This window comes from Empidonax traillii, unplaced genomic scaffold, assembly GCF_003031625.1.
Source record: "Empidonax traillii isolate 1590-97213 ecotype Southwest subspecies unplaced genomic scaffold, ASM303162v1 scaffold1043:size250015, whole genome shotgun sequence".
NCBI classification, from domain to species: Eukaryota; Metazoa; Chordata; class Aves; order Passeriformes; family Tyrannidae; genus Empidonax; species Empidonax traillii.
Window position 1 is genome coordinate 186,932 of NW_020956236.1, and position 14,242 is coordinate 201,173.

Consider the following 14,242-nt stretch of genomic DNA (forward strand, 5'->3'; position numbering starts at 1 on the left):
TCCTAACCACTTAATAAATTACAATAACAGTGATGCAGTTGTGCTTTTAAGTGTAATCAGGAGTGTAGCTGGATTCAGATTTTCAGGGCTGGCGTGAAGATCTGGGAGCTGTCGGGTGACGTTTACACTTGGGAAGTGCCGCGTGTGGTATCTGCGTGGAGGGTACCAACCTCACTGTCTCACTCGGCTTCCCCGCTGTTTCATGCAGGTGCCACATCCCTGTCTGTGTTGGAAGAAGCCTCTTGTTTACCCTTCGTGCCAGATGGAAAGGGAGGGGTGGGGAAAAGGCAGATCTCACTGGAAACAGGGCGCTGCCAAGTGCCTCTGAAACTGGGTCTCTCTTGTTCCCTGTGACCACTGCGAGGATGCCTTCAAAACGGGGAGACGGGCTAAGCTTTCATGGGACAGCCAGATAATAAGTTGCTTTAAATTCCCCACTGGATGACAGATCTGTTGTGTGTTGCTGTAATGCTTTCCTTTCCCGTTGCAGCTATGAAGCCGTACGCTCCAGCTTTCATTCTCCTGTGGAGTGCCGTCGGGATAGCGAGGGCTGCCAAAATCGTCGTCGTGCCGCCAATTATGTTTGAAAGCCATCTTTATATTTTCAAGACTCTGGCCTCAGCCTTGCATGACCAAGGTCACCAGACAGTGTTTCTCCTCTCTGAGGGCAGAGAGATTCCTCCGTCTAATCACTACAGACTTCAGCGCTACCCAGGGATCTTTAACAGCAGCACCTCGGATGATTTCCTGCAGTCCAAGATGAGGAGTATCTTCTCGGGGAGACTGACAGCCCTCGAACTGTTCGACATCTTGGACCACTACTCCAAGAACTGCGACATGATCGTCGGCAACCAAAACCTCATGCGTGCCCTGAAACAGGAAAAATTTGACCTGCTCCTGGTCGATCCCAATGAGATGTGCGGATTTGTTATAGCCCATCTTTTAGGGGTTAAATACGCCGTGTTTTCCACTGGCCTCTGGTATCCAGCAGAAGTGGGCGCTCCAGCTCCCCTGTCCTACGTCCCCGAATTTAACTCGCTGCTCACGGATCACATGAACCTCTTGGAGAGGATTAAAAACACTGTTGTTTATCTTATTTCGAGGTTTGGAGTCAGTTTTTTGGTTCTGCCAAAATACGAACGGATAATGCAGAAACACAAGGTTCTTCCCGAACGGTCCATGTACGACTTGGTTCATGGATCCAGCCTGTGGATGCTTTGTACTGATGTGGCGCTGGAGTTTCCGAGACCGACGCTTCCCAACGTCGTCTACGTGGGAGGGATCCTCACCAAACCCGCCAGCCCTCTGCCAGAAGTAAGGTTTGCTGAGTTTTTACAGTCGTTTCTGTGGCTTCTGGTTCACCTCTCATCATGAGAGACGATTTATAAGCGGTGAATTTCAAATGGGATCTGGTGTCCTGCTGTTGCTTGGTGGAATATACTCTTGGAGTCACTGGTAGTTGCTTGGGGTGGTGGTGAGAGGAACTGTGAGACAAAAACTCCCCCAAATGAGTCTTCTGTGGCTGCAGGAAGTATTTTGCTTTTGAGTGCGTTAGAGGTGAAAAACAGTCTTGGAAATCACATGGGTAGCTTCTACCCAAACATGGGTTAGAATGGGAAGGAGGGAGGATGGATGAGTACTGCTTACGCCTAAAGAAGCCTGCTGATAAGTTAGACAGTATGATTTCATGGTATTAGTGTTCTCTGTGGTATTTTTTTGCCTCCCTTGGGTTTGATAAGTAAAAATGTCTTTAAAACTTAGATGTATGTAAGTGTGGGGAAAAAAACCCAAAAAACCAAACAACACTGTAGGGGCCAAGATATGGAGGTGTGAGTTGACCTAAATGGCACCACTGCTACACCCAGATGTGAATGCTACCCTGTGCACCTGCTGGCCATCAGGTACTGCAGCAGTGACAGTGATTGCACTGGCTCCAGAAATCGTGGCTGCACAGATTAATTATTAAGTTTAATTACTTCAGTAGAGTAGGTGATCTTTGATACCTGATAGCTAAGAATGCCTCTGTTCAGCGGCACGGTGGCGAGCGGCAGGCAGAACAAAATCTCGTAGAGCACCACGTCATTTACACTTCCTGCGTCCATGGAAGGGTAGATGGTTGAGTTGGAGGTGCGTGTTAATTGATGCTTGTGGGTGGGTGATAAATGGGGAGGTAGACCTGCAGTGCTGGACGGTTTTCTTCTTAAAATGCCTTGTTCTGCCTTCGCTTTTTGCATGAAAACTGCTCTTGTCTGCGCTCCAGGGTATTGTCAGAGATGGCCACAACAGAGTTGCTTCTAACAGGTTCTTCCTGTGTGTACACTCCTGTGTTTGGAAAGGGTCAGGCTGCACAGGTGTCCTGAGAAAGCAGGCTAAAGGTATCGCTGTGCTGTCTGCAAGTTCAGCCCTGTTCCCTCCAGGAAAACTTGGTGGGCTGGATTGAGCTTTTTCTTCCTTTTCCAAACTGTTTTTTTTTTTTTTTTATTTCTCGCAGAAAAAGCAAATATCTTTGCACGATCAATTTGGGCACTAGGTTGGTTGGCATTGCCTGATTTGTGTTTTTGTTTAATGTAAGCAGAGTGACAGTGACCTGGGAATAGACCTGTAGGTAGAGTACCCGTGCTGCAGATATACATTACAACGGGAGGGGGGAAAATGTAGTTATTTGTCATTATTTACCTTACTTTCAGTTTTACTGGGCAATTCATTCTTTTGGAATTGTAAGCAGGAGATTTGTTTGAAGGTTCAGGAGAGAAGTAACAAAGTTGAGCATGTTCCTCTTTTATCCTGGAATTTGTCCGCGCCTAAGGTGTTACACATAATCCCCCGTGGAATGTGTTGTAGGTTAATTACTGGGCAATCGCTCGGTGCTTGCTGTGCAGCGAGATAAAATTCGGAACGCTGGCCCTGCTCTGGCAGATTCCAAACTGGATAGCGAGTGCTGCGGCTGTTCCCTGCGAGTGCTGCAGCGCTGAGGCGAGAGCCTTGGCTGATTTATTTTCTGCAGCTTTGAGTTTGGCGCATTAAGGTGAGCCAGAAGCAGAGCCTGGTTCACGTTTCTGTGCTGGGACTGGTGATGCTTCGGGAACTCTCATAAATTACACTCCTGCCCAGGGGTGATCAGGAAGGAAGGGTATGTGGCTGCAGACAGCAGCTTCTAGCAGGCAAATTAAATCTACTATTTCAAGTTATTGGGTCTCTTGCAGTCTCCAGAACTGCTTGTGGAGTAGCCTAGTGCACTTTGTCTGCTAGAGAAGTATTAGGGAAAACCCAGGGGTGTTTTTTCCAAGCCCCAAATACCTGGGTTCAGCACAGCATACCTGGGCACCTCAGTAGTGGCACTCCTGCCTTGTCGGCAGCTTTTTTGTCCTTTTTTACCCCTCACCCGAAATAACCAAGTAGTTGGTTTTCCCAAACCAGAACGCCTGCACTTGACGGAAAACCTCTAGTTTTCTGCTCACGAGGAGCATCTTAAAAATAAGAGGCAGAGGGGAGTAATTCAGCAGTCAAAGGGGAGGTGAAGGTCAGGGTGTTCTGAAGTGTTGTGAGGTGGCCGGCCTTTCATTCTGGGGGACGTGGTAGCTCTGTTTTGTGGATGTTCAGAACCTGCACCTGCTCTAGAAGTTAGAAAACCACTGCTCTAAAGGTAGCACGTAGCAGTGGGTGCTGAATATCCACGTCGTGTGCGAAGGGCGAGGAAACGCTGCTCCCTGCTTCGCTCTGTCCCGTCTGCATTCGTATTTTGGTTCCGGGCAGCGGGTGGGGCGTGGAATACCTTTCCCTTTCAGCCGCACTTGCCGCCTGCGGGTCCCCCCGCTCTTTGGGAGGGGGAACCGCAGGAGATGCATCCCCATGCCGGCAGCTGGAGCGTCCAGAGTGTGCCCCGCAGGGGCTCTGCCGTGCTGGCGCAGCGCTCGCCGGGGCAGCTGCAGTCCCTGCAGGCAGCGTGTGCTACCTGTTTAAGCCTCCCCCAGGCTCCGTTCCTCCTCCTCCTCCTCCTGGCTCGCTCCCGGGCAGTGTCCCGCTCTGCGCTTGGCGCAGTGTCCCCGGGGCGGTCGCAGCGACGGCTGTGCCAAGGAGCGGGTGCTTTTGGAGGTCACCGCGCTGCCCGGCTCCCTGCGGCGCCCTGCGGCTCCCTCCGGCACGGCAGGGTCGGTCTCGCCGGGACTGACGGGCAGGGTGTCGGGGGGGGGGGTGCCTGGGGATGGCACATTCCCCGCTCCCATCCCGGCTGCGGGGAGATGGAGCTGACTGAGCGCAGCTTGCTCCGTCGCGGTGGGAGGGCCGATGATGGCCCCTTTGCCGAGCTCAGAGTAGGCAGCGTTAGTCGTCCCCTGTGGGGGCCAGCGTGACGTCTTAATCGGGTAAACTGGGTTTAAAGATGCTTCTTGGCGTGAGGTGTGTGCTGCTCTGTGAAAGGCAACGAGATGGTTGTGGCTGTACCCGTTATCCCTAAGGGAATCGAATGTTACGTGCACGTGGAACACAGTCCAGGATCAAAGACCAGTGTGTTGAATTGCACAGAGGACAGTGGGATCAGAATTATCCTGAAAAGATCAAAAGCCAGAGACAGACTGACGACCAGGTCCTTAAGGACAATCACTGACTTGCACTATCAAGTGCGTGGTGTTCCCTGGCAGTACTTCCCCGATAAACTGTCAGTGCCCATTAGGAAAGTAAAAAGGCTCCTCTGCCTCTCCCTGGCTGCACTTCTCCAGAGGGATGTGAACGAAGCCTTTGTAAAGGAACACCCATTTGAAGAAACAATGAGGAAACCTGTGCTCTGCCGTTTACCGTGTGACTGGGTTGGGGTGTATTAGGCATTAATGAGCCCGATAAGAGTCCCTGACTCAGGGCGGGAACCGGAGGGGTGCTGCAAGCAGCCGCCCCTGGGAAACACTCCATGAGCGAACCAGACTTATGCTGGACGAGGGTGTGCACGTTTCGGAGTAAGAAGTTGGCCTTTCAGCCACAACTGTCAACAGATAGTAATTGCAGTTATGTTCCTCGCTCCTCCCTGTACATCTCTTATCTGAGCTTGTTATTGTGGACATCTAAGCATGGAGCAAATTGGTGGCTTTGAAATATCCTCACCGAAAAGAGTTGGTTTGTTTTTGGGCGTTTGTTTTCCCCCTGAGTCTTGCTGACAGTTGTGTGTAGCTAATGCTGATATTTATCTTGAAAGCGAGGTGGAAGACTAAGGAGATGCTCTATTCCTTACATCCCACTTTTCTCCTTCATTCCAATTCAAGGGCACGGTCTCTAAGCTCTTGCAGGCTGTAGCAGTAGATTTTTTTGCACATGGCAGAGCGCCATCATTTTAGTTGTTTTGTTTTGGGTTTTTTTTAATACTCCAGGGAATAGTTCTTAAAGAGCTGTTTGGACAGTGAATTTCTGGTGATGTGAAGCAGTTCTAGAGCAGTTCTAAAATGCGTGTGCTAAAGTCTTTTAAGGGTGAGAGAGATGATGCAGCACTGTGTAAATTCCGTGCTGAACCGTGTGATCGTGTATTTTGGCTCTGAAATATATTTTAGGTGAAACTTCTCCATCCACCCCAGGATCTGATGTTTTGCTCCACAGGTAAGTGTGTTGCCTGAGCTTCGCAGGCACCCACAGGCATCAATCTGTAACCTCCGGTCTGAGATGCCCCGGTAGGACTGGGCTGCTGAACAGCACACGGCTTTAACAAGCTGCTGCTTTCAACAGGTTTTGTGGGTTTCAATATTCTGATTTGTCGTGTTCATCACGCTCATATTGGAGCACACGAATCAACAACACTTCCTGACTTCAGCATGCAGTGGTTGAACTGAGTGTCACTCCCAGGTTTTGAGCAATGACCTTCAGGCAGGACAAATGACGAGCTGTGCTTTTCCCAGGGTTTTCCCCATCTATAACCTGCAGAAAAACACAAGTTAGGAATTGATTTCCAAAGGCATGCTTTTTTGTTCCGTAATATTTGGAGCATGCTGCGTTTGGGCCCCAAGTTTCTATAGTGGGAGGAATTGGAATGTGCTCAGAGCTGATATTTGAGAGCAGCAAGCCTAATTACTAATATTATTGCCTAAAAGTAATGCTTACTCAAGGCAGCTTTTTTGATGTCCCGGTTGCTTAAAGGTTAAGTGAAGTGGATGGTTTGTTTGTGGTTAATACCCTCAGGAGAGGCATCTCCCTGAGCCTTTCCAGGTGGGATTCCGAGTGGAGGAGCTGCAGGGCAGGCCAGGGAGCTCTTGGTGAAGGATGTGACTCTTACCCAGGATCAAAAGGCAGCTGATCTGAGGCTTGGTAAAGAATGGGTGGTGAGTGGCCTGTTTATGTAACTGTTATATAAAAATAGATGGGTATTGTGCATATAAACTTTATATGCATTTATAAGTCTTTAAAAAAAGAGAGAAGGGAGGAGGTAGAGCCCCAGGAAGAAAGGAAAGCTGTTTTATCTGAAGAGGATATGACGAAATTGCCATTATTAAATCAAAGCTGCAGGTTGGAGTTGTATCTCCTGCCATCCCCAGAGCACAGGCGTCCTGGAACACAAAATTTCCCACCTGAATTGGGTTATGATACGGATTTATGGAAGGGGGTATATGTCAGGATCTGTAATGCAGAGGGTCTGGATTTAAAATTTTAAAATTGAGTTTCTCTTTCATTTTCTCCTCACTGTATCTGCTGCAGTTGAATTTGACTTGATGTTCTGTAGATAAAGTAAAAACAGTCTTTTAAAGCTATTTTTTTCTTAACAGTTGTAGAGTTTTTTGCTGCATATGGAGCTAGTGAAAGTGCAGAAATGGTGGTAGAGCCTTGCTTTGCATTGACATTTGATAATCATCAACCTTCCTGTGCGTGCTTGCGAGTTCACGTTAAGGAAAGTGGCTTTTTGGGGTATTTTTTAACAGAGTGTTGCCTCTGGGGTAACACCAACAAGGTTTTTTAATTCGGATCCTGGGTTTGAGGATCCCCCTGCTCTTATGCAGTGGTTTTATTAACCTCTCCTGAAGGACAAGCTCCTTATTTTGCACTCCTCCCATTGCACCGAGAGGCAAGGTTGCTTTCCCAGGGAGCTTGCCAGAGGTCTGGTGAGTAATGGATTTTTGACAGGGAGTGTTGCAGCAGGGAAGTACTTGCACTGCAGTTTCCTGGTTGACCTCTAGTTTTGGGTAGACTGTGTTCTGGAGGCTTCACTGGATACTCCTGCAACTCCAGAGCAGGGGGGCTGTATTTCCTGACTCTGTTTTTTTGGGAGTGAATTTCATTGCTCTTCAAAGTTAACTGGACTCGAACATTCTGGGGTTGGATGTTCAATGGGAAAAGACCAAGGTCAGGGATTAAAAAAATACAATATTTTAGACATTGGAAAGCTTAAAGACTTTTTTAATTCTCCATTGTATTTTGATAAGCCAAAATATACAGTGTTTGTGTATATATATATCTCAAGTAATTAGATATATATCTCAAATAGTGAAATACATGAAAGGAAAGTCTGCATCTCAGCAGGGCTGAATCTGGGTTAATATTATTGAGGAAGCACTTGATCAACAGCTTTAAATTAATACGTGGTGACAGTGCATGTGGTAATGCTTGGGGTCCTAACAGAAGACAGCTTGGATCTGAGTTTGCTTCCCAGCTGATGGTGTTAGCGTGGCTTTAGCCAGCAAGAAGAGAGAGAGATTTAGTCTACTGCCATAACCTGAGGATGCTTTTTTAGTGGGTACAGGGTATGTTGTTTTTGCAGTTGCTGTACTCTGTGCTGGTAGGAATTCCCAAATATGAGAGAATAGTGTGAATGTTAACTGCATGGAGTTTTTATGTGGTACTTATTAATAAAATCAGTCACTAATAAAAGCCAGGGGAAGAGAAGTCTGAACTTGCTATTCATCCAGAGGGAAAAGGGAGGTGGGGATGATCTGGTCCCCACTGGGAGCGGTGTGTCTGCTCCTAATTGAACTGAGACTGATGTGAAAAGGAACAAGCCCTGATAAAATGGGATGAGCACTTTTACCTGGCAACCATACTTTTGGAAAGGCAGGAATTCCCTTAGTGGAAAAAAACCTCTGGAGTGTGACAGGGAGCCACCAGAAGCAGCTGGGTGTGTGGAGTCAGGGAGGTGTGAGAGATCCCGTGCCTCATCCAGTCAGGAGTTCACTGTGGTGTTCCATGTCCTTTGCTCCTCAGAGTAGGGAACTCCCGTTTTTGGGTGTAAACTGAGTTACAAATTCAGGGCAAGTCAATACAAAGCCTACTTCGCCTCAAGGGATGGTGTTTCCCTGGGTTTGCTGTGGACTGATTGGTTGTTTTGTGACTTCTAGATTATATGATATGATCTTGTTTGTTTTGTGATAGTAAAGGTTGTACAATGGCATCTGTATGACCTTTAACCACCTGTGCTGCTGAGTTGTTCTAGTAAAATTTGAAATAAAAATGTATTCATGGAGAAATATGTCACAGAAGAAGTACTGTTTGGAAGATGCCAGGGAAGTTCAGACACCAGTATAAAAATGGTCTGTGTACCTTTCTGTTTATTTATCAGTATCCCCTTTCTAAACATGGCTTAATGTGGCTTCTTCTTTTGAAATAGATCTCATTTTGTCCACTCTCTAAGCAGCATTTCATAGGAGAAGTTGCATGGGATGCCTGTGCTCTCCCTTGGGGGGAAAGGGTGGTTTGCAACCATATTTGAAGAACAGGCATTTGTGCTCTTCCACATTTGAATCGAGCAGCTGAACAGGGCAAAGCCCCGGCTATTAAACCCGGTTATGTTTGTACTTGTGTACTTTGTTTATGCGAGACAAAGCTCAGTATTAGGCACTGCTGGTTACTGCCAGCTGGGCCCTCGCTCCCCAGCCACAGCTGTGCCTCCAGCATCCAGCCCTGCAAAGAATGGCTAATTAGAGAACCAGGCAGAACAAAGCCCACACAGTGGGGCTGCCACAATGGCATTGCTGTCCCTGCATGCTCAAAAGATTGATTTTATTTCTTTATCCCCCCCCTCCCCCCAGATCAATAAGTGCTTCTTCTCCCTATGGAGGCTCAGGCTCCTCCACTATTTCCCCCCCCCCAAGAACACGCGTCTTCACGGGATGGAGTTGCATGGAAACGGGCAGGGGTGGGCACAGTGGTGCGGTTGGGAGTCCTCTGGGGTTTTCACACCTTAGTCTGCATTGCTTCGAGTGAAAATGGGAATTGATGTGCGTATGCGTTAGGGGATATTTTATTGTCGATGTAGATAGGGCTGTAACTGGATGAAGCCCAACATTCAGTTGGAAAATGTCGTTCACAGTTCACTACAGAACCCGAATGTGCTCTAATAGGTTTGCCAGGTTTGCTGTCTCCCCTGCGGGCTCAGCTCCTCTGAAGTGGCGAGTTCCCAGTGAGGGGAGGTTTGTGTCCAGCTATAGGTGCTCAGTTATCCTCTGCAGGAGCCTCTCCACCGACCGTCACAGTCTGGACAAAACAGCCTCCCTCACTCAGGTCATTTTGGCTTTGGCAAGTACCTCTCTAATCCCAGACTTCTCGGCTGCTTTTGTGTCTTAAAATTTCTGGGAAACCCGGGTATCCAGCTTAATGCTCGATTAGTGTCAGCTCATTTTCAGTGTGAAATTACAGAGAATAATTATACTCCTGATGTACATGAGGCACACGAGTTCTGCGAGTGGCTGATCTAAGTTTCTGTTAGAATTTCTGCTGAAAGTTTTGCTTTCAAAGTCATCGAGGTTTTGGGGGTTATAATTCCTTCCGGTTTGATTCCTGGCTTGGAAGGGCAAAGCCAAATGCCTGTTTGAGTCATTGGTAAGTTTGTCAAGTTGGCAGTGCAGGCTCAGCAGAGCTCTTTGCTGGCTGTGCTGGGACTTAAAACTGAGGCAGGGGCTTCTCTTTCGAAAGAAAATCTGCAAATACTTATTTTTCTGGGGAAAAAAAAAAAGTGTTAAGTGTTCTGATCCAGTCACTGAAAGAGAACCTTTTAAAGAAGGGCATGTTTTGAATTAACTGCAAAAGTTAAAGGTGTTTCCTTCTCTATTCTATTCGGTTAAAGTTTTGAAGCAGAGAGTGAGGTAAGCTCAATGCAACCCGTCATGTAATAATTACCTCCCTCCCCGGACTTGTCCTGTAATTCAGAATTCAGAAGTTGTGATTTCCTTTTGCTGTGTTTAAAAAAAAAAAAAAAAAAAGAAAAGAAAAAAAAAATCCCCGTGAGTTTACAGTAAACCTGAAAATCATTTCAAGTGGGCAAAAGGAGGTCGCTTTGCTGCACGCCAGGAGCTGTGAAGTGCTGCCCGGACAGGGCAGGCTGGTTTTAATGAGGGCAGCTCTAATGACTCATCAGCCTGACTCAGGGCCTTTTCATACAGAGCGTAATTAGATCGGGAAGGCAGAATGAGCTGGAGGTCAAAAGTGTAAGTGGATTTAGGGAGAAGAAAGGGGTGAGCTCACAGGGGGAGAGTTGGGTGTCTGTGAGGGTTTTTAGCGGGTGGTGGACTCATCGATGATGGTGTTTGGGTTAATATGGCCCTAATGAGTGGCAAGGTGACTGAAGGCTGCTGAAACTTTAGGCAAATAAGGTTGTCCTGTGCCATCCATCAGCGTGTGCTCTTTCAATGTTAAGGTTCTGGGAGCGTTGCTGCAAGCTGATATTTCTCGCATTGGTGTTCCTAGCTTTGCAAAATAAAATGAAAATACACAGCTCTAGTAGTAAGTGCTGTCGAAGTATTCAGTCTGTTCGATGTGCCAAGAGCACAGCGTGCTTCTTATCTGCTCTATCACTGCTGCACCTTGTATGTCACACAAAGAACAAGGAAGGTACAAGGAAATACTGAGCCTTTGTGCCGTGGCCCTGCTAATTCGTACCAGGACGTTCAGATCTGTCAAAACCAAAGGCCTGTGAACGCCCCTCACTTGGATTCGCTGTCACTTGATCTTCAGTTTAGAAAGTCTGTGCTAAAAAGCTGTCAGGAGAAATAACGATCAGAAGTTAAAGGAACCTGAGAATAATGGACTCAGCCAGGTCACGGACTCGGGGAGCTCTCCTAGGAGGCAGTCAGTGTAAGTTCCCCGTTTTCCATTTCCTGATTTTTTTACCTGACTCCTGCGTTTCAAGTGACGCTCGGTGATCCCGTTTAATCCAGGCTGTGTTGTGCCAGGAATTACACAGAAGTATGCGAGGAGAGCCCTCACCCTGACAAGTGTGTAGTTGATTTTGAGCAGCCCGTGCACTGTACTGATGTCCAGCACCCCTCTGGGGAAGCAGATTGGAAAGGGGCTGCAGATCAGGAGGCAGGTAAGCAATTAAATGTAATCCTGTTTAATGCAACAAACAAATCCCATCTTCTGAGCCTGATGGCAGGATCTTGCCTGTGAAGATTTGAAGTTCACCTTTGCACACGTGATGTTCCACCGAAGCAGTGGGATTACCTTCAAAGGGAAGGATTACAGAGGTTTGGCTCTGAAACCAGCCCTAATAACACAAAGCAGGCTGCTTTGCTGTTACACAATAGTAAAATGCAAAAAGCCTGTCTGCAGGTATCTCTGGTTCTAAAGAACACAGTAAAATTGCTTTCTTTTCCCCATAGATAAAATTCGAAGTACTTATTAGCTATTTGTTACTGTACGTGGGGATTTTTGAATGCTATTTTAGAAATTCCATTACAAGGAAATATTGTATACCTCCTCCATGTTTACATAACAAAGTATGATTTTTACTTTGCGAACACATCGGAGTTGTGAAGTCTCACAGAATTTCTAATTAAGCACAGAGGAGCAGTAGCCTTGGGAGCAGTTTCTCAGCTAGAACAGGCTCATCTCTAGCAGCAGAAAGCCACGTGCCTGACCAAGCAGAAGTAATCACAGGTAGGACCTCCTGATGCCAGGATCCTCTGGGATTATTTGCTCCATCCAAGGGCCAGCCTTACCAGTCAAGGCTGAGATGCTGGGCTTTCCAGAATAGTTTGTCCCAGAGCCCACAAAAAGTTATTTTCTCTCAAGCTTTAAACTGATAAGAAATGGCTTAAGATGTAACTAATTGAACTACTCCAGCTGCTGTAATTCAGTGACATTTGCAGCGTGCCTTAGGTCCTTAACTGAGATTCAAGGACGAGCTTTAAATAAATCACAAAACCACTTGGAAACTTTTTGTGTCAGAAGTTCAGCCCCTGATAAATGATTCAGCTTTGAGGCAGGTCACAGCCGCTTCCCCTCCTTTCCCTCCTTCCTCTGCCTTCACATGAATAAAAAATAGGAAGAGAGAGTGCACTGGAAAAGGGTGAAGTGTGGATTGTGGAGAAAATGGGAACGTTTTTTTTGCTGCACAGGGGAGAGCAGTGTAACGTGCTGGGTTTTGAGGGTTTTTTCCTGGGGGCAGGTTTTGTGCTGGGATCCGATAGCACGGCGTTACTCCGTTCCTGCCTGCCCTGCTATTTATTCCCCGGGACAAGAGGCACATTGTGAGCAGGGCTCTTGATTTTCTCTTTGCTCACTTCCTGTTGCTGGACTGGTGGTGTTGAGCAGGCTCGTGCTTACGCTTGGTGAGACCAGAATTGAACCGTGTCCCGAGAAAGACAAAATATTCTTCATCCTACTGATACAGGTCTGCGTGTCTATGGGGTCATTTTTTTTTGTTTCCCCTTCTTCACATACTGCAAACTGAAAGTGGTTTTTTTTGGAGCTCCGGCTTCTTTCAAATTGTGTTTATTATTTTCCTATGAAAGAAAGCAAAGCAAGGCTTTTGAAGTACTCTCGCTTTCCTAAAAGCTGAAAATGTCACAGCCAAGTCCCAGCTTCATTCACACATTCCCTGGGCGGTGCTTCTAGGCTGATCCTACGACTTGGATGTGTTGACTGCAACGTGGATCTCTTCCTGTTTTGCTGAGCTAAAATGTGATGTGTTCATTTGTTAGAGTGTGTGTCAACTGATCGGTGAAGAAGGGGTAGATTGTGTTAAATCTCTAGTGGTTAATATGGAAGCTAAAACAAACATGGAAGGGTTTTGCTGTTCGTGGCCTGTGCCACGGATTCTGAATCATCCAGCCATTGTCCCCAGTGACTTCTGGAATGTTTGCAGCTCCTGAAACTTGGCTAGTGCAGCAGCCGAGGAACCCACAACCGTTCTTCCCCGGCCCTCTTTGCTCCCTTGTCTGTGTGCTTTGCCTGTGTGGTGCTCAGTGTCCGTTTTCCCTTCCCCAGGACCTCCAGGCGTGGGTGAATGGTGCTAATGAGAACGGCTTTGTGCTCGTCTCCTTCGGGGCTGGAGTGAAGTACCTGTCGGAAGACATCGCTAACAAGCTGGCACATGCCCTGGCCAGGCTGCCCCAGAGGGTTATTTGGAGGTGAGTGCGGTGGGGGAGGCGCTTGGGGTGCTTTGCACCGGGCTTGTTCCCTGCTGTGCCATCCCAACCTGGAATTGGCACCTCCTGCATGGCACAGAGGACCTGACTCTGCTGAAGGACACTTCTCATGGAAGTAGTGCAATTCCCTGGCAGTAAGGGGGGGAGCAGTGAGTTTTGGGGCAGAATAAAGTGCATAATAAATAAATTAATAATAATAAAAAACCCCATACATGATAAATAAAAGCATTGCTGTGCTGAGTTGATATCCTGGAAGGATTGAGGACAGTGAAAAGAATCCGAGGTTATAACATCTGTGACATACTGTCGTCATTTTTGATAAAAAAGCCACCCTGGGGCTCAAGAGTGAATCCTGATTATTAAATGCTAGGTTTTCTTCTTTTTTTTTTTTTCTCTTTTAGCCTCACTTTTTTAGGCTCCTTTTCCACTTTCATCTGTGAACACAGCCTTTCATTATTGATTTTCTCTCTTGTTTTGTTTTTGTTTTTGTTTTTTTCCTGAGGAATTGGAGGTAGAGAAATCTGCAGGAGTCAAAATCAGTAACAAGCTTTCTCAGCTCTGAAAAACATCTTGAGTGGTGCTCTCAGCTCACTGGAAAAACCCCAAAATTGTTTAGTCAGCTCTGCTTCACGTGGAGCATCAATGATTAATTTGGAGGAGTTCATGTGAACCATTTATTTCTAAATAACCAGTGTCTTACATCCCGCCTCGCTGCCCTGCTGTTGGAATTGTATTAACAGGCTATTTAGCAGCCTGTTCCCTGCCATCTCTTAAGGGATGTCCTCACTGCTGTGTGTGACTGAAGTAGCCAACCCCACTAATGAACAGGAAAACGGGAATGCTTCAGCCTGTGGCACAGAACCTGTGGTAGTTGTAGTTAAGATTTGCATCGCTTTTGGTTTGGGGTAGAGCCGCTA

At 47.0% G+C, this 14,242-nt stretch overlaps 1 protein-coding gene across 1 annotated transcript in view; it reads left to right on the forward strand.

Annotated features, from left to right (window-relative positions):
• Positions 1-490: 490 nt before the first annotated feature.
• Positions 491-14,242, forward strand: part of UGT8 (UDP glycosyltransferase 8) — a 23,987-nt gene continuing 10,235 nt past the window's right edge. The window contains exons 1-2 of the mRNA XM_027904350.1: positions 491-1,314; positions 13,165-13,307. Coding sequence (XP_027760151.1) covers positions 493-1,314; positions 13,165-13,307 — 965 coding nt within the window. The 5' untranslated portion in view covers positions 491-492. The remainder of the gene's footprint in view (positions 1,315-13,164; positions 13,308-14,242) is intronic.